Below are 24872 nucleotides of genomic sequence, written 5' to 3' on the forward strand. Positions count from 1 at the left end.
GAGATCTAAGCCTATTTCGAGCTCTAATCTGATTGTGATTCTATTCAAGGTCTGAACTTCAGAAGATCTATTATCCGAGCCTTGTTTTCTGTGCTATGGTGAGAGGATCAGCCTCTTAGTGGTGAACGCATTGGACACTCTATTGGACAGCTTGTGGACATTATGTAGCAGACATAGTAGAGAAGATATTAGCACTTGTGGAAGCCATATTGTGATCAGTATTATCCATGTCTTGATGTACTGTTGAAGGATCTCTCTAAGGAAAGGGTTGATTGGGGTTTTCCCCTTGTGGGGCTTTGCCCTGGTCTCTGACCTAAACATTGGCGTCTCTTGTTATTGTGCACTATAATCTCTAGTTTCTTATCACTGTTATTGGTTGAATTTCTGATGTATCATTGGTTGATGAAAATTGACTAATGGTAAAAAATATCACAAGTAATTACCTGTAGATCAGAAATGGTATTTCAACAGGAATTAGATTGAATTTGATAAATGATAACCATAAATTTTAGATCATGTGGTATCACAGCACCAAAGAGGACCTGATACAGATCAGTTTGGCATTAGAGTAAACGTGAAGACCAATAAATCAATTTTAGATCATCTGGCATGCATTGTAATCAAGTCAACCATGTGTATAAGTCATTACAAGAAAAGAAAATAGAATTCAGATAAAAGGCACTTGGTAATTGTTGACCACTGAAGTGGCACCTGATGATTATATGAAGACTCCATGCCTAAGGATGATCCAGAGGACACTTGTACCATCAGATATCGTCAGTCAACAGAGTTTTTTAACTCGACTTCTATCTTTTCATCATCTTTCTTGTACCCAGATTCCACAACCTATGGGGAATTGTAATAAATGATACTAGTAATGATGAGTTTTGAATCTGTAACAGACCTAGGATGTTGGGACTCGATCAGCAAACGAGTACACCTTGGAGTGTTTTTTTATCTGGTTAATTATCCCTTCTTTTTTAGAGGCGGATAATTTTCTAGGTTTTTCCACTCATGTTTTACCCCAAAGACGGAGTGACAGTTTGAAGATTGAACCCCTGACACATCTTAGTGTCTAGAGTCGATGTATATTACAATACTAGATCACACAAAAAAAATTGTGGAATTTGGTTAGGTCTAGGTAGTCATTTTTTAATTTTTTAGATTTCCCGTGGGTCAAAAATTGCAAATAAAATTGTATTTAAATTGTAATAAGTGTAGTCTACAGAAGTTGTATGGGGTATGAGTAATCAAAATTACACCTCTCACCCTCAAATTTCTACTATGACACACTTTAAAGAGTTAATAATGTGTTTTGGTTCCTCAAAACCCACTTTTCCCAAATTTAGTGGGAAATCTGGCAATTAATTAAGCGAAAAATTAAATAAATGGAGAAAAATAAATATCCACAGATGTTAAATGTTGTGGAAATGAGGTGGAAAATTATGGGGGAGTCAAGGTGAAGTCCCAAGGTGATGTGGACTCCTAAAATCAAGGGAAGGACATGTGCTCAAATAAAATCGAATTTCTAGCATTAAATGAAAAAGTTGCTTGGAAATTCGAATTTGTGAAGTTAATGCACATTTGGGAGGATTTGGGAGAATATTTGGTGGAGATTTTTGTGGGAAATTGTCCCCACATGGGTTACCACCCATATACACTTGTCATTCCACCATAAAATTCGAATTTGGCACATAAAGGAAGAAGAAAATGACGTCCACTTGCTAGAATTCGATTCTTACAGTTGACATTGGAGCTCCATTAAAAAATTCAAATTTCTCTCTAGAATTGTCACCTCGTGCCACTTGTTTAATCACTTCAACATTGGGATTGGCTCCAATGCCCTTTGTCATTGTCATTTTTCATTGGGATTTGCTCCCAACTCTCTATATAATAGAGCCATGGGCTCTCACGTTGGATAATATTGTTACTAGCTATTGTGCTTGCGGAAGCGTTGTTGCCTTGTACATTTTCATAAATATCAATAAAGACTTTGGGGTTTCATTCATGAGGTGTTCCTCCATTTCGAGTGTGATGAATTGTTGAGCATTGGTATAATTCCTTTTACTCGTGCTTTGCTTCCATATGCTCTTGTAGATTTGTTAATGTAGAGCTAACTTGCATTAACATTTGATTTAGAAGTATGCTCTAGGTATAGAATGCTCTAGTTGGTTTTAAATAAATCTCTAGAGTTTCTTATCATTGTTTATTGCTAAATCTATATGGAACTAATTCTTGATTGAAGTTTTGTAGAGGGAATATTTTGTTGGGATTACAAAATCAAGCGTGAGGGGAAGTCTTTGGAGAGACCAAACCCACTCACGATACATTCTTAAAGGAGCTCTCATTTGTTCTTTGAACCTTCATAATCTTATCTTACAAAGTGGTTTTGCAGGGATTTCGGCACATAGCTTGTACACAAGCCGAGAACTTTTAAATTTAAATCTCTTTTAAAAAAACATTGTACTTCATTTCTTTCATTTGCTATCTAAGAGCTTGAAGATGGCTAAGCAAAGACGAGAGTTTACTCTCACTTTTTAGCTTAGCCTTTCATAAATTATAATTGTACATATACATTTTATCTTGTTGATTTTTCCATTAATACTTAACTTATTTTGCAGCCATTGTTTGGATTGTTTGCTAGCTCTTGTGTGGCAAATTTTGAAGAGCAACTTCTAACAAGTGTTTGCAAGACCTTTGACAAGTGTTGGGGGTTCGATTTTCAAAGATGTCATGAGCCTTTTTGAAGCTTATTTTGGCCAAGTCGAGTTCACTAGAGGGCTGCCCATTTCCTCTTTAAGTCGTGGGCATTTAGAGGAAACTCACACCTTGTTTCCTTTGCATAAGTTTTGTGAGATCTTGTCACTACTTTCTCAAGAAAGGAGGTCTAGTGTCCATGTTTCAAGCAATTATTGTGAGGACTCTCCTTGAAGTATAGTTGAAAACTTTAAAGGGCCCTCTTCTCATTGTAATATTAATAAAAGATCTAACTTGCTTGTGGAAGCTTGGGATTTCTCCCATGGTATCCTATCTCCACATTTAGAGGGAGACTTCTCTTGGGTGGATTGACATTTGCATGGTTTAAGCTTTCATACTTCATTCACTTACATGCATTCTTTAATTGGGAATTAACACAACCTCACTATCACATTTCATTAAGTTAAAGTTTGTTACAATTTCATTTGAGTTTTGCATTTTCTTTCTCATTGTTGCTTGGAGCTACAAGTTTACACTTTACTTTGGGCAATTCATCCTTTACATGCAAGCATTTTATATTCGTAACAAATCTTGATTCATTTCCATTTACCTTGGTAAATTGTTTCATGAGCACTTGAAGACATGCTTCAATTTTATGCTACATTGTTATCTTGAATATTGGAGCAATTTATTGTCATTGTTTATTTGAAACAAATTTTACTTTCAAGCAAATTACTTGTATCATTTTAATTCATTGATGAAACACATGCAACACTTGTAAACTAATTTTATTCTCTAATTGAAGTTATAATTGCAACTTATGTTGAACACTATTTCATTTTCAAGCATTGCAAATCAATCTCTTTGAAGCATTTGCATGCATCATTATTTTAATTTGGGGAATTAACACAACTTGCATTTCATCTAGGCATTTTAGTGTACGAAGGTCCCAAGCTTCATTAAAATTTTACCTCCAACATAGGTTGGTTGAAGTAGACATCTTGGGGATCCTCTATTCCTCTATTGACTCCTCACTGTGAGATCCATATCATTGGGCTAAAGTGAGGTCTGAGGATTGCAGAGTTAAATTGTAATCTTGTTGTAGAGCTAATTAATAAAATTAACCAAGAGCACTTTCCATTACATTTACTTTACTTGTCTCTTGATGGTTTGAGTTTTCATATGCAAAGTCTATTCCAAAAGAAAGTATTGTAATCATTTCAAACAAGTGTTTTATTTTCATGTTTCAAGTCTAATTGCATATTGATGTCTTGGTTTAGCACTTCTTTTCTTTTACATTTCCAAGTTAATTACTAATTTTTGGGTTTTGGCAAGATATGTTTCACATGTTTTGATTTATAAAGTTGATTATCTCAAAAGCATTTGTATTTTACATATCTTGTGCTAATAATTCTTATTTACATTTTAGTGTTACTTTGTTTTCTCTTTTGAGAGCATTGCATTTTACTTTGAACAAATATATCTTTAAATTGTTGAGCAAATTCCTTATAAGGCACTGGTTTTATGGTTTTTAATCATATTAATGATTGGCATTGTTATTTCAAGTTGTTCACTTCATATTTGCCCATAAATCCTTAAAAGCAATCCATTTTCACAATAACACTCTCCTAGAAACTCAGATCTTTTAACTTAACTTTTCATTAGGGAGCACCCCCCTTAGCTAACCTAGGAGATAGCTCAAATGAAGAGAGTCGAGATTAGTGTGACATCCCCTTCTCTGAGTTCCCTGCCACCAACCACACCTTGTGGGGTTGAAGGCTTTTCTCACTGACTTGTAGGTAGGTGTAGGCGGCAGGGTCAACAGTAACATAGTTGGGCAAACACGAAAAAGGATTATGAGCAGACCTATCGTTACACCTTAATCACATAGTTCCAAAAGATTCCTAAGTACAATAGAAAAAAGGGAGTTACATTAACTTGAGCTTGTAACATTAAGCCTCATGTTTAAATGACTGGTGTTTTTCAGGTTTGCATAAAATCCTAATTTAAATGTCCAATCTGTTGCTCCTGATGTGTACATTTCCGTGGTCTCAAAATATAATAAAGAAATATTGCCTCAAATAATTATTTTATTGCTGATGGAAAAAATGTTAAAGTGAAACTGTAACGGCTAACCAAATCAAGATTCAAAAGAGCAAGCAATCACAATAGTTGATAGTTTTATTTAGTTAGGAACAAAGGAAGTGGAAAAAGCTAATTTTGAAAGGAAGACAAGAAATAAATAGAAGAAACATATGCAAAAATGCATAAAAGAGGCAAATTAGCTGTATTGGGATGCAAGATTATATGCAATTTGCACATAATATATGAATTTACCTTGGCTAATCTGGCCTCCTTGGACTGGCCTGTTGAAACAGCAGTTTTCAGTAACCCTTGTGCCTGCGAAGTAATATCAAGCCTCAGACGGATCAATCCTCCACATCAGTGTAAGTCATGTTACATTTAAAGAGCAACGGAAAAAAGGTTTAAAATTAGCTCTCAATTTCACCTCATCAAGTTGATCTTCTACTTTTGTAACAGGAGACCTTGATCCTTCCTTGTGTTGTTCATTCTGAATTGAAGGCTTTGGCAAAATGTTTTCCTCCATAAGTTTTTTCTTACTTCCTTCTGTCTCACTTTCATATCCAGTACTATCCCTATTTGGAGTCTCCATTGAAGATTCCTTCCCTGCAAGCAGCTCTACTGTCACGATGTCATTTTCAGCTCCGAAGTTGCATTTTACAGTCTCATGATCTAAAACTGGAACTGCAAAAGAATCAGAGGCAAGTGCTGCTTGTGAAGATGTGTCATAAGTTTTGTCTTGCATATCATTCATTCGGGAGGGGAATAGGGTTCCTGTATTATCATCCTCTTTTATATCAAGTTCTTCCACCGCATCATTTTTCTGCTCCCCATCATTGAGCAAGGAAGACTTCTCAACTTCTGAAACAGATGACTCTGCTAGCTCCATGCCCCTGATAGTCTCAACTGTCGTCTCTGTATGCTGTGGCCCGACAGAGCCATTGGTGATGATTCTCTTCTCCTGAGATACAGACAACTTCTCCCTGTTAGGACTGCCATTAGAGTCTGCCAGTTGTGTGACACCCTGCAGACTATCTTTTTCAGAACCATTTGACTTGGCCAAAGGCTTAGAAAGGGATGTCTTCCTAGGTCCCTGCACAGTGAAAAATATCTCAATTATTCTTGAGCGACAAGCTTTTCAAATTTCAAGTCTGCATGCCTATTGAAAATATTAACAGGAACCAATAGTCAAGAAAATTAAAGAAAATTAATGTTAACAACAATAGTGAATCGAGAGTAGTACCTTCCCCTTTGAATTCTGTGAATGTGTCCTTCCAAGCACCCCTTGCTCAGATACTTATCGATCCCACAAATACACACAGCAAGGATAAATAAGTCAACCACTGAAACTAAATTTCCAATCACCATATCAAGTTTCAACATTAATGTTAGAACAATTCACACAACGAATGCCTAAGATAATCACCTAGAAAAGAGTGTACTTCAATTTTTCAAACCAACAACCTTGGGATGTTTACATAGTAGAAAACTGAGATGAGATGCTGTAGAGAAGGACAGTACCAGCTGCTTGTATTTCAGACTGCTCATCTAAATGTTCCCCAACAACTTGTTTTGCTCTTCGATCCACCTCTTCCAACAAACCTGACAACCATGAGTGGCTTGATAAGTAAATCAAGATTGAATCCAAGCTTTACACTTCACCTATCATTCGCCAGTTCAGACTAAGAAACAACCCCTGTTAATTTCATTATGCTACAGGAGGGTTCCTTAAAAGTTAATGGATTCTTTTCATGAGATTCAGAATCAGGTTTGCTCTGGAATAAATGAACTGATTTTTGTCCAAAGTCATGTAACATATTTCAAAAATGTTAAATAAATAAAGCATATATATGTATATATAGTATATACACGCATCGACAAGACCAGTTCTGAATTGTATGTTCATCCTTGACATACATATTACATACATAGATAACTAAGCATATACATGTATAATGATGTATGTCAAGGATGAACATACACTTCAGAACTGGTCTTCTACATGGTGAGAAAAAAGTTTTCATCAGTCCATATATATCTGTGTCTGTGTGTCTCTGTTTGTGTGGGGAAAATATGTATGTGTGTGTTTAAACTTTATGGAAAATATGTATGTGTATGTGTAAAATCAGAGAAATGAGCAAATATTTAGTAATTAATACTATGTTTCTCCATCGTTCCTTCAACAGAGACTGTGCATGTGTGTGTGTGTGTGTGTCAAGGATGAACACACACTTCAGAACTGGTCTTCTAGATGGTATAAAAACAGTTTTCATCAGTCCATATAGATATTTTGTCATAAGGGTACCTGGTCACTTTAGTGGAGTGTCTGAGTTTCCTAAAATGAGGTCTCCTTATGGAGGCGAGTTGCTGGTCCTGGCTCAAAGGAAGTTGGTGAACGGTGTTAACTGCTGTGGAGGAAGACCAGCACTAGGGTGCCTTCATCCTTCCTTAGCGCTGGTTATTTGGTATGTAGTCTGCTACTTTCCCTTTTTTTCCATTAAGAAAGTCTTCTGGGTAAAAGAATTGGGTCGGCCTGGACCGAAGTCGTGGAGATTAGAGGCTCTGAGTCCTGTCTTGACAATGCATGCGTCTGTTCGTTGGTTAAATTATGATAATTGGGCTGGTCATGCTCCTGTTTCTGTTATGTTTGGCATCTGGCTGTCCCGAAGAGGATTAATTCAGGGCCTCCTCGGTAATAGACACCATGGCTCTGTATTTGTCCAGAGTAGACCTGGTTGGGCTCTAGGGTAGTCTAGTGAAGTCTCGGACCTATGGCTGCCGGAATTTTGAGTCAAGTCAGGACGGGTTGGGAATAGGTTGGTGCTGGGCAAACCGGTGGGGGGGCTATGCAGCTGCCAAGACACCCTGGCTGCCCAGTGGGAGAAAACCTTTGGGCCCTTTCCCTGCGAATTGGTTTGTGTTGAGTATGCCCCTTAAAAATGAAGGTCATAGCGGTCGTCAAGTCCTTAGGGTTTTCATCGAAAGGTTGGTGTTTGATTACTAATTTCGAAGTAAGGAGATGGAACCCTTCCCTGTTTCAGGAAACACTGTTGAAATTTTTTGCGAAGAAAGGAAGGCTGCTAAGACCCATGTTCTGGTTTTACGGGTGTCTGTTGGTCTCTGGACAGGTGAGCAGGTTGGTAACAGGACCCGAAAGTTGGGCTGTTGTGGGTTTCGTATACCACCTGCGAGTACTCAGTCATACATATCTTCAGGCTACAAAATGGCAACCATGGCTCATGCGGCGGCTCGAACCTGAAGCCTTGCCCCATGGGGCCATGGCAGGAAGACCAAAGGCAAACAGGAAGAGGGTCAATCCAGTTCACCCGGAGACAAACCTAGAGGCAGAAAGCCTACTGTAGGCCTCATCAATGAGACAGCAGAAGCCTACCACAAAAGCACAGCTGAGGAAATATGGATTGATTGAGGAATGGGACGCAGATCTAAACTGCTAGGCAGGTTCAATGGAAGTTGATGCCAAGGATTGGCGGATCTTGGTGCTCGATCCTGGGCATACATGAGACCGAGTAACCCAATTTAAACACACCCTATTTCTTTACTAGTCTATGAAAGGGATTCTGGGCAAGGCCCTGGAACAAATAGCTATGAACATGGCCACCACAGTGCAAGCTTTCCCGAACTACAAGCAAGACTTCCAGAAACTCCAGTTCCAAATGCAGAAGCAGGATGGGCGCCTCCGGCGCATAGAAAACCACCTACCTTGCATCCTTTCTTCGACAGAACTCTCGGGGTCTACTGCAAAAGACCCAGCACTGGTGGAATCTGCTTCAACTGAGGAAGTAGAGTAGTTATTATGATGTCTCTTTCTGAAGTTTTTGATGTTGTTTACAAGTATGCAAATAGCTTTTACTTTTCAATGTATAGACAGTTATGCCATTAGGCAAGTAGATGGTAGGATAAGCATAGACATACAGTCATATTTTGTGTGGTTAGAAAGACTTAAGACTTATCGTTTTTGGATGGCATACCATGCTGTTAGGTGGCCAACAAACTTGGTTTACCACATGGCAAGTTGAGGCCACCTAACTATCTATAAAACTGGTTGTAACTTGCAGTTAAATTAATAGAAAAAGGAGGTACTACCAAGCTTAACAAACAAAAAAATGAGGTCTCCTTATTCAAAAACAAAGTATATTCCACAGAAGCCGTCCTATCAATTGCAGGGTGATCTGATTCACTAAAGTGATTTTCCTTGGGGGGATTCCTCAAAAAGTCGAAGAACAAAAGTCAGTTAAAAATTCCACAGAAAGTTGAAGGACAAAAGTTAGTTAAAAATTCAACAGCAAGTTGGAGGACAAGAGTTAATCAGGAATCAGGATCAATTCAGCAGGGACTTAGAGAATGAAGAATTATAATTTTCAAATCCAATGGTCTTTCACTTTTCAAGTATAACATTTTATATCATATCTATTATATAAGCCTTAAGGACTTATAAAGATAAAAGAGTAGATGTATGGTTAACATTTTATTCTACCAGATGTATGGTTAAGAATAAAAGAGCAGCGAAATCCACAACTACAATATACGATTACACATCTATAATGCATTTCAGAAGGTCTGCATGCCCAATTTGAAGGATCCTTTGGCTGCAAACCATTTAAAGAGCAAAAAGTTTTCATCGAGAAGATACTAAGTTTAGGAAGGGCATTGCAAACTTGCACTAAATCAAACTCTTCACAACATAATTTGCTTCATCTAAATGACAATCTGATCTTAAAATGCTCTAAAAGTGCCAATGGTATTGTGATCAAATGGCAAGGATGGTGGCATGTTAGCCTGTTGGGCCACCCACCAAGGTTCAATTCTCCAACCGCTTGTTTCTAGCAGCCGGAGCCACATGCAAGCCTTGATAACTTCAACAAAATAAAACCCCCTGTCGTGGCAGCTTAGCCAATGATATGCTTCATGTTGTTCAAGAATGTGATATCCATCCTTCACAGGCTGGCTATATGAAACATTGCGATTAGAACTTTGTAGGGCTAGGCATTCTTGTGAGAGCAAGCTGATTGTAAGGTAGAACTCACCCAAAAAAACCTCTAGTATAACATAAGAAGATGCCACTCATATGTACAAAAAGGACATTGTTGCGACCATAGTCAAGCAAACATTCAAAATAGAAACCCAGACAGACAAATCTTGGAAAAGACAAAAGTAGCTACAGTTGGGTCACAGGTGTCTTTCCTGATTGTTACATTAATAGCTAGAAGTTGCAGTTTCCGAGCAGATATGTACTTATCTAACTAAAGAGAACATGGTAAGGAGAAGAGATACAAAAGCCTCTTCTAAACTGTCCAAAAGAAAGTATTGTAGTTGTTGGGCATTTCAGTCATACTGAGATTGTTATACCAAACAGTGTTACCGGAGTTTCGATTGATCGGTCATTCAGAATTGTAGCCATTGAGCATTTAATCCATACTAAGATGGTAATACCACACAGTATTACTAAAATCGCTGATTAAAAGGCGACTCAAAGTTTTAGCTTTTGGGCATTTAATTCATGCTAAGATGGTAATCCCGGACAGTGTTCCCATAATGGCCAATTGGTTGCCAATTTGAAATAAATAAAAAATGCCCCCCAAAAAATCAGGCTTTTCTTCTGCCATTTTTTTTCCTTTTTTTTTTTTACTTTGTTTGCAAATGTTTTCTTCCCCGATTGTTATGTTTTGAGCCCCTAGCCTAGCTATCAATGTGCACAATTTTTGCAGCATTGCTCATTACCAAATACAATCTGCCGACTTCTTTTGGTTGTGTTGCTGCTGATTTTTCAGTTTGTTCTAGAACTTCTTCCACTCTTCCAATACCTCTTATATTTTTTTACTTGGCCTTCCATTCACAAATTAAGAAAACTTTCAGTTTAAATGACGGGTAAATTGAAATTTGACCCACTGAATGTATGGATATTAATGCAGGTGTCTACCCTTTCACATTAAATGTTACAGTTTTAAAATGGCAGATCAAGGGCATTCCCAGATAACCAAATGAAAAACAAAATGCTAACACAAAATGATATGCACTGGCACAAGTATCCAAAATTCATAAAATTCTCAATTTGGATAAAAATTCAACTTTCAATATTTATTTTGTTTGCTCAATCTAGGGTGTGGTTGAATCAGATCCACGACCATTTAATCAATAAATTAACGGTTCCCATTTCGCCAATTTGTGGCTCGTTTCAACGATGTAGAAATTGCATGTAACCAGGCGAAAAAATAATATCGCAGGACCGTATACTATGAAACAGAAATTAAATATTCAAATGAATTCCTGGTGAAACTGAGGGCAAAGAAAAACGAGGATACATACCTTCTGCAGCCCTGAGCCAAAAGGCCATTGCGGATCGGCTTGGGGTTGTGCCAGCTCAAGGGATGGGATTCGACTGCCACGAATATGTCAATTGATTGATTCGATCCGACTGCACTTCAGATGGATTTTTAATGTCCGCAGCGGTTTCTAATTTAAGTACTCAACTCCTGTTCGAATTCCCCCTCAACCTCCGGAAATTATAAACTTTTTGAAGCCTGAACGAATGGGTTTGCTGGTCTGTTAATTCCTTTTGAGGTTAGCGCCAGCTTTGTTAGTCCGATTGTACAGATTCTATGGAAGCCACGCTGAAATCGTAGAAATTACTCAAAGCGCTGGTCGAGCATCCTGTAATTTTATTTTTCTTTAATTAGCTTAATAACTTCGTGAATTTAAAAGATAAACAAAGAAAATAACACAGTTTTGTTGGTGTGTTATAGGAAAGGAGAGTGTATTTACGAAGACTTTGCGAATTTGAAAGTTGCCTTTTAAGGAGTGAGTGCTAAGGCATAGTGGATTGATTTAAGGTGAGTGTTTTTTATATTGATATATAGGATAAGGTGTTGGTTATGAGGTACAATTCTTGAATTAATGAGATGGCATTTTCCAAGACTTTTGGTATTGTCCTAATGAAGAGGTTTATTGATGTCAAGAGATTATCAAATAATGAACCACATTCTTTAGTTTGAATACCTTGGAAGTGTCTTTAAGGTGTGAATGTTAAAGTTGATGTGACATGAATTGATTTTAAAGTGTAATTTTTTATGTTCGTTATGAAGTACAATTCTTTAAATAATGAGATGGTACCTTTTATAACTTTTGGTATTGTGTCATGATGAAGAGGTTGATGAGACTACCAAATAATAAAATCATGGATTTTCTAGATTGTTATTTAAAAGCATAGGTTGAACACCTTGAAAGTGTATTGTTGTTTTTTATTTTACTTTCCAAAAAGCTTCAACACATTCTTCATGGACTTAATTATTAAGCGACTTCATACCATGGGTGACCTATGTTGAAGTTTGTAGTTATGGTCGGTTTTCATAATATATTTTTATCATTGATATTTATGTAAAGTGTGTTCTTCATGCTCGTAAAAAAACTAACTTATTTGTGTATCTATCAAATGACAAATTTAATTTTTTGTTTTGACACCATGAGTTGTCCAAGTCGACCCTCTTCTCTTCAAGTCAGCTCAACTATTCAAGGCACCATTTTGGCCTATGGATCACTATATATTTGTGACACTCGTCCTCCTCTCCAACTCAATTTGATCTTATCAACAAAACAAAACATCCTCTTGCCATATGAATTAATTCAAGGAGTATAACAAAGATCGAGTCGCAAATTAAAGGCAAGTTGAATCTTTCTGGTTCATCTCTATGCAAGAAGGTCAAATCTTTGTGGTTCATCTCTGTGGAAAAAAGGTTGAATCTTTGTGGTTCATTTATGTACAAGAAGGTTGAATCTGTGTGGTTCATCTTTGTGCAAGAAGGTTGAATCCATGTGGTTCATCTCTATGCAAGAAGGTTAAATCTTGGTGGTTCACTTCTATACAAAAATGTTGAATCTCTATGGTTCATCTCTGTGCAAAAGGGTTGAATCTCCTAAGGTTCATCTATGTGGAAAAGGGCCAAATCTCGTATGGTTCATCTATGTGGAAAGAGAGCCAAATTGTTTTTGTACTCTTATGGAAGATAGACCTCTATTATGGTCAGTTTGAAGAGGGCTTGACTTGGACACTTGGTGGACGTCCTTGCTCGTTATTTTTTCCATGGTCTTAACTTTGATATCTCTTGTTGAATTGATTCTCTAAGGAAATAATTGTTGGGTTTTTACCCCGAGTGGGTTTTCCTAGGGTAGACATTATGTTGATTATGTGCATTGTGATCTCTATTTTTCTTATTTTTGTATGGTTGAATTTCTAAAGTATAATTGCTTGGTGAAAAAGTTGTAAATATTAAAAGAAGACATATAATCATCAAAAATAATTATCAGTGTTCATAAATAAGTGCTAGTCTCTATTGCACTTGAAAAAATCAACAGCCTACCTCCTAGTCATTACAAAAATGAGACTTGTTGTTGGCAAATTTTGCACTATTTTAGTTGTCTCCAAGCATATCGAGAGTACTAGTGGATTCAAACAATAATTTCTTTGCTTGCTCTATTTGGTGTCTACATTAATGAACTCTAACAATCTATTAAAGAATCCATTCAAGGAATGGATTATAATTTGCTTCATTGGGGCCTTATCTCACTCCTATCATTTTAAGATAATGCAATTTTGTTAATCTCCACTTTTGAGGGATTACAGGGGCAATTTGATGCACTGGGTTATTTTTATGATCTTTGGTAGTTAATCTTGCAAAAAACAATGTCATGATTTTCGATACAACAAAAGAGCCCCTTTCTAGACATAAACTTTCCTTTTTGGGGCAATCTATGGAGATCACCGTCTCATGTACTTATTCGGGGGTTCTCTTCACAAATCCCAACATTAGCATGAAGCATGCATCCCAACCATGATCATGTGAAGGGTTTGAACCTCTAGCTATGTTAGAGAGGTTGTGCTTCCAAATTCGTTTATAAGGCATTCCATAAAATATAGAACTTCAATGTCGTCACTAAGTACAATGTCTTATGTGCATCTAAGATTCAAGGCCCCATTCTTGGTTGCGCAAAGTGAATGATTCAGGGCCTCGTGCTTTAGTGTTCTGTAAATTGTGGATATTCCATTAGAATGGTTCATCAAAATAGATCATTGTAATGTTTCAGAATATTGTGTTGGGAAAAATATTTCCTTAGGTATCTAATTGATTATCACTTGCCTAAGGCTCAAATTTATAAAATAACCGAAATCCAAAAATGAAACAATAAGCAAAAAACACACCATCCAACAAATGAACACAAGGCATGACTTAGAAAACTCGATATGGGAGAAAACCCAACTAGAAGGGGCACGCTTTATGTAATTATCTTTGACATTGTAGAATGAATGGCTCACAAATGGCCATTATAGAATCTTCTACCTCCTCTATTATGATCTCAAATCCCACTAATGGATGCTTTGCTCAACTATGAAACAAGTATAATTCTAAAAAAATGGAACCCCTTCTCTTCCTATCAACCTAGTATTTAACATAGCCTACTAACCATCTAGCATCAAGATTAGTGGTTTTTCATGCCCCAGCCATCATTAAAATTTAGGGTTTTCGGCCTTCTATAATGTTATTAAAAGTCCACATTTGACTAGCCCCACATGTTCGAATAATGGGGGCTCACATGGCATCCCCTTGTTACCATGGTGGTTAACAAGGTAGTTCAACTTATGGGAGGCATAACTTTCACATACAAGCCAAATTGAGGTGATTTTTGAACCATTCGAAGGTTCTTAGTGTGTAGGACAATGTTAAGGGGTTAAAGCTATGCTGGCGATTTTTAATTGTAAAAAAAATGTCATTTGATGCCTCATATTGACTTTGGAAGGTTTTGGACCCCAAAAGTCCAAATTAGGATCTACCACTAAAATGGGACCTGCAAGACAATTACTCCAAATTTTCTAGCTCGAAAGTATGAAGATAGATGACAAATTATATAATGATCCTTTTTGGATCAAGTGTATTTAATGCAAACAAATCATCACTCAATATTTCATATAAGGTAAGTTTGGTGCATGGCTTGTTTGCTTTAAGATAACCTTCCAGCTCGTCATTATCTTCATAATGTATAAAAAATGGTTGAATTCCCTTTAGAATAGGCGAGATACTTGTACATTACACCATGCTCTTTCGAGAGGTTCTTCTTCCTCAATCAAGCAAGCTAGTGATCTTGTTGGCTTTTTTAGGTGTAGTCAATTCTTGAAGATGTGGGCATCTAAATCAACTAATTCCCTCCATACTCAATCTCCCTTGATACTCCCGCCCCCTCTCTTAAGGAGGAAGTTAATTATATTATTGGAAGGGGAATTTATAAGAGCTACACATTAGTCTTCCACACTACGTTATTTGTGCCTTTGAGCCCCAAGTTGATCTTTTTTTCTAATCACTTAATGAGCATCACTAACAAACATATTTATTCAATCATGTTCACTCAAATTCAATCTACTTTGTAAGCTTCTCTCCCCGTTCACCCAACTCCAAGTGTGCTCACATCAGTTGAGGATGGAGTCACATCATTATCTTCCTAGGGGAGAATAGATCTATAAACCTTGAGCTTTGGTTGAGATTGTAACCAAAGAGGACATTATGTATTGTGCCTTGTCTATTACATTATGTATTGTGCCTTGTCTATTACAAGATCAAAGGGCAATTTCATTGTTTCTGTAGGGGTTCAAATATGTCATCGTTGACCTTCTTTAGATGTTATGATTAGAAATGTCTTGCCTTATACATGGGGGATGTATGTTCTCCTAAGCAATGTTTTCTTTAGGGCTCGTATGTAACAACTATACAAATTACTTCCTTCTTTCTACTAGTCAAGGACTTGGAGGAAAAAGCACGATGTTGACACTCAATTGAACACCACCATGATCATTTAGCTTTATTCTCTAACCCACTCCACCTACACCCCTTGTCATATCTTACAAAGGGCTTCCAAGAGGAATGGAGCAATAACTAATCACAAAGTTGAGGATTGTGTTATTTTAACTAGTACTCATAACCTGTAATGAAGCAACTTAATTATGAAGTTGAGTATTAAAGTCCTACAATAGAGGGACTCGCATATCAAGCCTCATATTATCATTCTTTAATTGAGCAATAACATCTCATTGGTTGACATTAGCATCATTGAAAGCAACAACTTCATTGCAAAGTAGAGAAACTTGTTCCTTGAGTTTGTCAATTGTGCATTTCAAAGAAGTGTCTTCTCATGTGGTTTCCAAAGTAATTGTGTTTTTTCATGACATTTCCCGATAAGGTGCTTCTTCTCCATTAAAAGACACCCATGATGAAATACATATATGTGTGTGTGCACGCAATAAGTCTTTAGAGAGCTCCTTGAACTGGCTCCAATATGCAACTGCTGGGGTCAAAGTTGCAGCCTCTATGCCAAAGTTATGGGTAACTATTCCAATGACCTCTAAAAATCATTTATATTCGAAAACAATCAATTCTTCCTCTGGAATTATATAGTGGTCACAAATGTTAAAAGATCAAAATGTTTTGAATACCTTGTTTTATATGGAATTTTAATAGTTCATTTGAAAACAAATATCCTTGCAAATGTCAACAAAACCAAGAAATCCTCTATCTGGAGGAAAGTAACAAGGGGATTTGAACCTATCAACTTGTTATACATTAGAAAAAACATTTCATGAGCTCTCTGCTAAACAACATTTAGGAATACCAACACCGCTCACTTATTTTCAGTGCATTGTTCAATACTAAAAAAAAACATTGTTGTGCTTGGATGCATCCCTTTCTATAAAATAATACCAAGGGATCGACCATAGTAAGTACAAAACCTCCCCACTTTAATCCAACCAAGGAAGATTCCTCAGTTGGAAGAAAGTTGTCATTGGCATCAAAGTGTCATAAGTAGCCCTGGAAGTAATTCAAGATTTTGGTGGATTGAATCAAAACAAACAAAAGAATGGATTACACCAACTTGTAGTTCTCACCGAGACCTTTCCAACAAGCTATGGTCTTCCTTCTAACTCCTCATGCACTACAAGGAAAATACCTTCTAGTGGAGGTTATAACAGAGGTTTTTTGGTGTTATAAAATTGGCAAAAATTGTAAAAAAAACATCTGCTAAAAACCTGTTTGCAATAGCGTATGTTTTAGCGGAAATTTTAACAGAAGTTCATCACAACTGAAAAAATCTAGGCAGTTGGAGATTTTAGCAGATGTTTTTTTTTTTTTGGTGCACTTTATGTAACAAGTAGCACCGATGCGCTACATGTGTAAACACACCGGGCGACATATGTAACTAAATGCACTGAAGCGTTGAATGCAAAGAACACTGATGCATAATATATAACGCATCGGTGCTAATAGATCAAAAGCCTCGGGGTATTCTTGCAAGGAACAACGCTGAGGCACGCAAAAAATAATTGTTGAGTCGATGCTTTTGTTTAAACTTGCAGCGTTGATGCGTATAGTTTGTACAAACACCCTGGTGCATTAGTTGTATAAAAGGATCAGTGATGTTAGTTTTCACAATGCATCGAGTTGGAAATAATATTTTGTAGGACCAGTGTGTTAGTTTTGTGAAAGCACTATTGCGTTAAGAATTACAATGCATTGAGGCGTTAATTTAAAAAAATATCGGTGCTTGAAGAAATAAATGTGTTGGTGCTGTCGTTTTCTGAAAAGGCGCCAATCATGCAAAAAAGATGTTGTCACAATACTTTATATAAAATAACGCACCGGTGCATATTTATGTTATAGACGCACCAATTTTTTGTATGAGATTGTCTCTTTTTTGGAAACATCGACCTGTGATAGTGTAATTATTGTAATTTTGTAATCCATTATTCATCGAAAAATGGACATATATCTTATAACAATATTCATATAATTTAAAATTTGATTAGTACATTCATATATGATGTTTGGATTAATTTGTTGTATTATCAGATTTCGCATCTCTTGATTATAATATTTAATCATCCATATATTTAATTGGTGGTGTAACATTTCACAATGCCACTCGATAATACAATAAAATAAATTTAAAATTATTTTATTACATAACAATAAGAGGCTCTTTGTCATACCAAATGGGATTGTTATTGGTAACCCCTTGTCATTGAATTGGGACACTATGTCCATTACATTAAACAAAATGTTTGATTTTCACAAATAATTATTTCAAAAAATACAACAGGTTGCACTGATATCAAAATATATCATCATTTTTTGTTGAAACTCTTGTTAGTGCTCGAACTACTTCCATGACTTGGGTTATTTGGAGGAATGTTTTATTGAATGTATCGATTGTTTTCATCTTCTTGATCTTGTTTCAAACATAAAAATAAAGTGTAATGAGTGTATATATAATGGTGAGAATAATGAAAATTGAAATAAATAATATACATCAATGTAAATCGAATAACAATGTAGCAAGAAGTGACACATAAATTGTGCACATAGTTTCAAAACCAAGTCTCATGCCTTGTTGCAACAAGTCTTTTGTTGGTGTAGATCCATACTTTGTTTCCTACATGCTTTAAACCCCATAATAAATCATAGATTTAATATAAATGATTTTTTTTGTTCTATTAATTTGAAGAAGTAAAACAACATAGATACTTACAAATTCCACAATTAATTTTTGAAATGCCAACATATATTCACAACCCTTATTTAACCAAATGTCAATCAATTCTTCCAATGGCTCTTCTTTGCGTGTTAGCACCTATTTGAAGATATTAAAGGATGGTTGTTGTAAAACAACTTAAAATATACAAAAATGAAACCTTGAGTTGTTATAAGGAAATATTAATAATTACTCACAAACTTTGAAATCAACCATTTTCTTCTCTGTCGTCATGTTTTATGTGCTGAATGAGTTCGATCTCGTTTTATTTTCTGCAAGAAAATACTTGAAAATTAATATTTAATGTTATATTATTTTTTATATGTACAAAGTCAATTATGATTACATACATTTGAAGCACGTTATTATCTCCATTTATTTGACAGTCTCCTTATACACATTTTTGGACATTCCTATTGGCATGTTTCGCATATCAGCGTGTTGATCATTTGAGATTTTCATAATCTTCCTAAAAAAAATAAAAAATAAAAAAAGCAATAAACCATTTTTATAATGATATATGTTAACTAAATATAACATAATCAATATTAAAAAAATGAATGGAATGTAGTAATATATACATATAATTCTAGAAAATCATTTTAATTAGGAATATTACCTTTCGAATGAATTTTTTGTTGTTGTTGTATGTTTTTGTTATTGCAAATCTGACATGTCTCATTGACCATTGCTGTGGAAATGCTTCCTGTAGTTTAAATATAATTTGGTTTCTAGAATTATTGGATTTTTTTGTATTGTAAATGGAAAGTACATCTATACATTCATTCCACTAGATCCCTCATAGTTTTGTAAAAAAAACCTTCGTTTCATTAACTTCCAACACCACCCTAGATGAGTTAAGGACCAATTCATCGGCATTTACATGTTCCAAAAAAAAAAAAAAATCTTAGAACGACATTGATCTTTTCCTTCATTGTTGCTCCTTGTAGAACATTAAAAACATATGAATTAATAGATCGTTCAAAACATGTTATCGAATGTTCTTAGATATAATATTAAAAAAATAAACTCATATTTAATGGTATTTTTTCATTCACCTGATTCATCCTTATGCAATTTTTCTATCAGGTTTTTATGCTCTTCTTGACTTAGATTAGAAATAACCTTATCGGCCTTGTTCATTTTGTGGCTCTACATAACACACACCAACCAATATATATTAGTTAAATTTACATATAGTTCAAACATATTAATTTTGTAAAGAATTTACAAAGAACTTGTCTTCTTTGCTTTTTTTTATGTGTTATCATTGTGCCAATCAGTGTTTTTGTTTTTGTTTTTTTTTTTACAGAAAAGGTTATGGGACTTTCATTGATTAATCTGGCAAAATACCATAGATTCGGTTACAAAAGTTGAGACTGGTTTCTTGGAATCTCTCCAACCAGCTGAGCATGCCACACTCACTTGTGAATCGAATTTTTTTACAATTTTTCACTTGGCCTTTTCCAACTAATTTCCCAAACTTATGGATACAAACGAATTGCTTTAGCAAAAGACGATAGAACATAGCGGTTTTTTAGGGGATTGGTTCCCATGAGACTTCACTGTCTCTGAGAATAGTTCCAGCATCTAACCGAGCTGCCTTATTTGCTTCTACATCTGCTTCTTTGTTGTTGGTTCTCAGGATATGGAAGAATTCCAGTCTTAGGAATTTGGTCATGCCTTTAATTCTTGAGATTGTCCTTACCAGTCGAAGATCTACCAGATTTGTTTTGGTCACCATAGCATTGATAATGACTTATGAATCTCCCAAGACAGTTGCTTATGTGAGTCCCAGAACCTTAAGCATTTTGATCCCTTGGAACAGCGCCATGACTTCAACTTGGATGCTTGTGGTGTGGCCTAGACCCCATGCAAACCTGTGGGTGGAAGAATCTTTTGGATTTATGATTATGCCTCCTGCTCCAGCTCTTCCTGGATTTCCCTTAGCTGCCCCGTCAAAGAACAGAGAGGGAAGAGTTTGATTGGACAACCAGGCTTGAAAATCTTCTCCGTTTTTCCTTATTTGCCAGTCTTTGAGGCATATGGGTGGTATTATCGACTTTTGGAAGCTTAGATTGAGAGAAACTCCGAACTCGATGTCATGCTGGCTTAGATTTTTGTCATCCTTTTTATCACTCAGCCACTCATTTAGCTGTCCTTTAACTATATTTGCAACTACCTTGTAGTTTTGTTCCTTATCTTTGAAGATCCTTCTGTTTCTCTCCAACCAAGTTTGCCAACTGATAAATTTGGGCAGGGCAGTCCAAGCAAGTTTGATAATCTTGTTTTTTGGGCCTGGGCCTGGATATCTTGCCAACCACCCATAAAACAAATTCGGGACTCCGTGGGGGAGGATGGGCATCGATTTCAGCGTTCCAAGGAGTTCCTGCCAGACTAGGACTGTAAAATTGCATTCCAGAGAAATATGAGCAGCAAATTCCGAATTTTCTTTGCATAGAACGCATCTTGATGGACCAAGAAAGCCCCTTTTCTACAACCTATCTTTTGTTAGGATTTTTTGATGGCATAACAACCAACAGAAGAAATCAATCTTTGGAATAGTGGAGAAATTCCAGATGCTGTTCCACGGCGTCGGGTTGGGGGGAACATGGGGTCTCTCCTTGATTTTGGCATAGCCCTGAGCCACCGAATATCCAATCTACTTTGCTCCCCAGCCTCTTGAGTCCTTCTTTCTTGCGTGTATAGGGGCAGCTCCATGGAGCATCTGAAGTAGCGTGGCATATTCTGGCAACCACGCAGCTAGGACATTGGGTATTTTCCAACCTGCCCAACTATATCCATTCCAAGTCGATATATCCCAGAGCTATTTTATGTTAGCTTCGTCCATCCACGTCTTCAGCTTTCTCCTTAGACTCGAATTCGCTAGCGGAGGTCTGTTCATAATACTATCCTCCCAAATTATGATATGTTTACCATTCCCGGGTATCCAATAGTCATTATCTCTTATAAGAGGCCCGACTTTGAAGATTAGTTTGCTGAGAGGGGATCTAAGATGGTCTTTGGGCTGCTCCAGACACTGGAGTCTCTGACCTCTGAAGTATTTCTTCCACAGCACCAACTGAACCCATCCAGGCTTTGGCGCTATAATCTTCCAAATCAGTTTAGCTCCCATTGCTAAATTCTGAATGTTTAGATCTTTAAAATTTAAACCTTCTTCCTGTAGCGGCCTGGAAACTATTTCCCAATTTACTAGGGAGAGTATCTTCTCATTATTCTTGCCTCCTTTCCAAAGGAATTTTCTGATTAGCTCCTCCATGTTTTTAATGATTCCCATTGGTGCCAAAAGAACAGAAAAATTAAAGAGAGGCAGGCTGCTCAACACTGATTTAATTAGCACTGATTTCCCAGCCAAGTTGAGCCAAGATGTCCCCCAGGTCTACATTTTGGATTTGAATTTTTCTATCTGTGGGAACCAATCCTTGCTTGTAGCTCTCTTGTGGAAGACGAGTAGTCCGAGGTACTTGAAGGAAGTCCAAGATGCTGAAGCTGCAAAGCCCAGGCATCTGGCTATGGAGCTAGCAGCACCTACTAAAACGTTCCAGCAGTAAATATGGCACTTGCCCCTGTTTAATTCACTGCCCGAATCATGGCAATAATCTTCCAGAACCTCTTTGAATTTCCTTGCCAGCAGTTGAGAAGCAGCTCCAAGGAGCAGAGTGTCATCTGCAAAGAGTGCATGATTGATGCTTTTGGTCCCTCTTGCTATGCACAATCCAGCTATCTCTTGGTCTTGTTGTTTCTTGTTTAAGTGAAAACTAAGTACAGAGGCCTGCAACACAAATAGGAGAGGTGACAGGGGGCACCCCTGCCTTAGCCCTCTAGATGCTTTAAAGAAATCTGCAGCCCTGCCATTCACAAGAGGAGCAATCCAGGGTTCGAAGATGCATGCTTTGATTCATTTGATGAAATTTTGTCCAAATCCCAGTTTGGGCATTACATCAAACATAAATTTATGTCTTACACGATCAAATGCATTAGCTAGATCGAGTTTAATAACCATACCTTGTTCTTTTCGGCGTTGACTCGAGTGGATCGCCTCTTGGACCAAGATGAAATTGTCTACCAACTGCCTGCCTTGTATAAAGCCGCCTTGATTCTCCGGAATGACTTTAGGGAAGATTTTCTTCAATCTGTTTGCTATAACTTTTGTGATCACTTTGTATCCAATGTTGCATAAGGATATTGGACGGAATCTATTAAAGGAGTTAGCACCTTTTTCTTTAGGAATAAGGGCGAGGAAAGCTGAGTTTGTGCAACCCCCAATTTTCTGGCATTCTTGGGATTTTTGAATCATTTTCATAAAATCCTTCTCCACTATCTGCTAGCATGTTTGAAGAAACCTGGGCGTGAATCCATCAGGACCCGGAGCTTTGTCGGGTTCCATTGCAAAGAGCGCATCTTTGACTTCAATTGTTGAAATTTTATTTTCGAGAATCTGATTCATTTTTGTAGTGATGAGCTTGGGGACATCGTCTAACATTTTGGCGTTCTGGTTGGTCCCCACGACTTCAGAATACATTTTTTCAAAGTGGTTTGATGCAGCCTTCTTGATGCTGGCAAAGTCTTTTAAGGTGCTATCCTCATTTTTAATTTCTGAAACACTGCTACGGCATTTTCTAGCTTGGGCCTGCTTATGAAAAAAGGAGGAATTACGGTCTTCAACCTTGAGCCATAGACTCCTTGACTTGAGTCGCCAAAGTTCCTCTTCTGCCAGGCATGCCCTATGGAATTTATGTTATCAGTCAGTGTTTTTGTTACTTGACACCTTATGATACATTTTTTTTTTATCAATATACAACCTGTACCATTCAATACAGAAATCATTAAATATATTTTACAAATAAAACAAATATTTTTCAGCCAAAAAAAACTCTGGTAACTGGTGTGTTTGTCTAAATCAACTCACTGGTGCTCTATCTGAATCAACGCACTGGTGTGTTTATTGCATTAAATACACCAGGCGTTTAATTGTTCAGCATCATAATGGAAAATTGGTTTTTTTTTTTTTACAGTGTGATTTGTAAGGCTAAACACACCACAATGATTTAACAGTGTTATTTGGAAGAGGTGCGTTGATACGTTATATTACAATGGGAACGACAATGAACATATTGGACATAATCAATAATGTTATAATATATTGGTGCGTTGTATTACACAGGGAGCATTGGTGTGTTATATTATAGAGGGTACATTGCGACACATATAGTAGTTAAAGAAAAAAGAAGGAGAGAGCCGACAAGGTTTGGATCTAACTCAATAAGTGATTCTCCTACTTTACATGTAAAACACACTATGTATAATAAGTACACCAACCCATTAAATCTAAAATGCATAATTGAAAACCCTAATTGTGAAGTTGTAGACGAAGTTAAACCCTGAGGTGAAATTTTGCAGGAAGAAACAAGGGTTTAAGGTAAGTATTGAATCATTTTTTACTTTTTATTTTTTTGAATTGTGAATAAATCTTAGAGAAATTGTAAAAAAAATTAATAGTAAAATTTAAAATTTTGTTATCTAGGGTTTTGAGTGAATCACCGTATCTTTCAAATTTTGATCTTTCGCCGCATCCAAAATATTTTGCAGTTCCACAGTGCTCCCAATATGTCTCTCTTGCAAATGATTTCTCTTTTAATTAAACCATAACAGAAGTTGTAAAAAAAAATATTAGTAAAATATATAATAAAATTTAAAAATTTTACTATACAGGTTTTTGAGTGAATCACCATACCATTCATCTTTTGATCTTCTGAATAGTTCTCATGCTCCAAAGAATTTTGTTGTTGCACAGTGCTCCTGGTATGTCTCTCTTATAAATCACTCCCTTAAAATTTTGAGTAAAATATTGAAATAGTGAATAAATTTTTACTAGTTAAAAGTCTTTATGAAATTAGATTTCAAAAAATCAATTGCTGCTTATTTTTTCAATTTAAAAAAAGAAAAGCAAATTTATATTTTCACACATAAGTGCGTATAGTCAAGCACACCAATGCATTTATAAACAAAGCATACCGACATTGTCGAGGCACCAAATTTTTTCAAAGCACTGACATGATACATTTGTTTTAAAATTTTTGAAATCCCGAAACGGTGCAATTAATTTTTTTAACACAACAGTGTGGTTTCTATTTCAAAGCATCAATGCTCTAATTGTTAAAAGAGCTCTGAGTTGGTTGAATTCATTTTGATTTTCTAAAATCCGGAAATAGGTGCGCAACGATGTTGTTTATTTTTGAACGTATTGGTGCATTTTTGTAGAATATCACCAATATGATAACTTTTTTTAATCTTCGGAATGTCGGAAACCGGTGCGGGTATTATTTGAACACCCCGATGCTCGTATCTTTTTTAAACACATTGGTGCACTTTGTTCTAATAAGTGCGTTGGATGGATTTAAAAGTTATTTAAAATTTAAATTTCACATCAAATGACATATTATCTCAAATTACCCTTTAGGATGCATCCACATGAATTACAGTAGTTA

At 36.3% G+C, this 24872-nt stretch overlaps 1 protein-coding gene across 2 annotated transcripts in view; it reads right to left on the reverse strand.

Moving 5' to 3' along the window:
- The window catches only part of LOC149257328 (golgin Putative 1), a 256139-nt gene extending 244621 nt beyond the window's left edge, over positions 1 to 11518 (reverse strand). The window contains exons 1-5 of one of the 2 annotated variants that reach the window (XR_016256703.1): positions 11104 to 11518; positions 6301 to 6381; positions 6023 to 6075; positions 5207 to 5872; positions 5035 to 5097 (exon numbers count right to left, since the gene is read on the reverse strand). Coding sequence is in view for 1 of the 2 variants with exons in the window: in XM_089414020.1 (XP_089270146.1) it covers positions 5035 to 5097; positions 5207 to 5872; positions 6023 to 6075; positions 6301 to 6381; positions 11104 to 11131 (891 nt within the window). In the remaining variant the exon portion in view is untranslated. The remainder of the gene's footprint in view (positions 1 to 5034; positions 5098 to 5206; positions 5873 to 6022; positions 6076 to 6300; positions 6382 to 11103) is intronic. The other variant, XM_089414020.1, reaches the window with a different exon arrangement.
- Positions 11519 to 24872: the final 13354 nt, after the last annotated feature.

The sequence above is a fragment of the Pinus tabuliformis genome, chromosome 6, assembly GCF_031772625.1.
Source record: "Pinus tabuliformis cultivar Carrire ecotype Pingquan chromosome 6, CPIR1, whole genome shotgun sequence".
NCBI lineage: Eukaryota > Viridiplantae > Streptophyta > Pinopsida > Pinales > Pinaceae > Pinus > Pinus tabuliformis.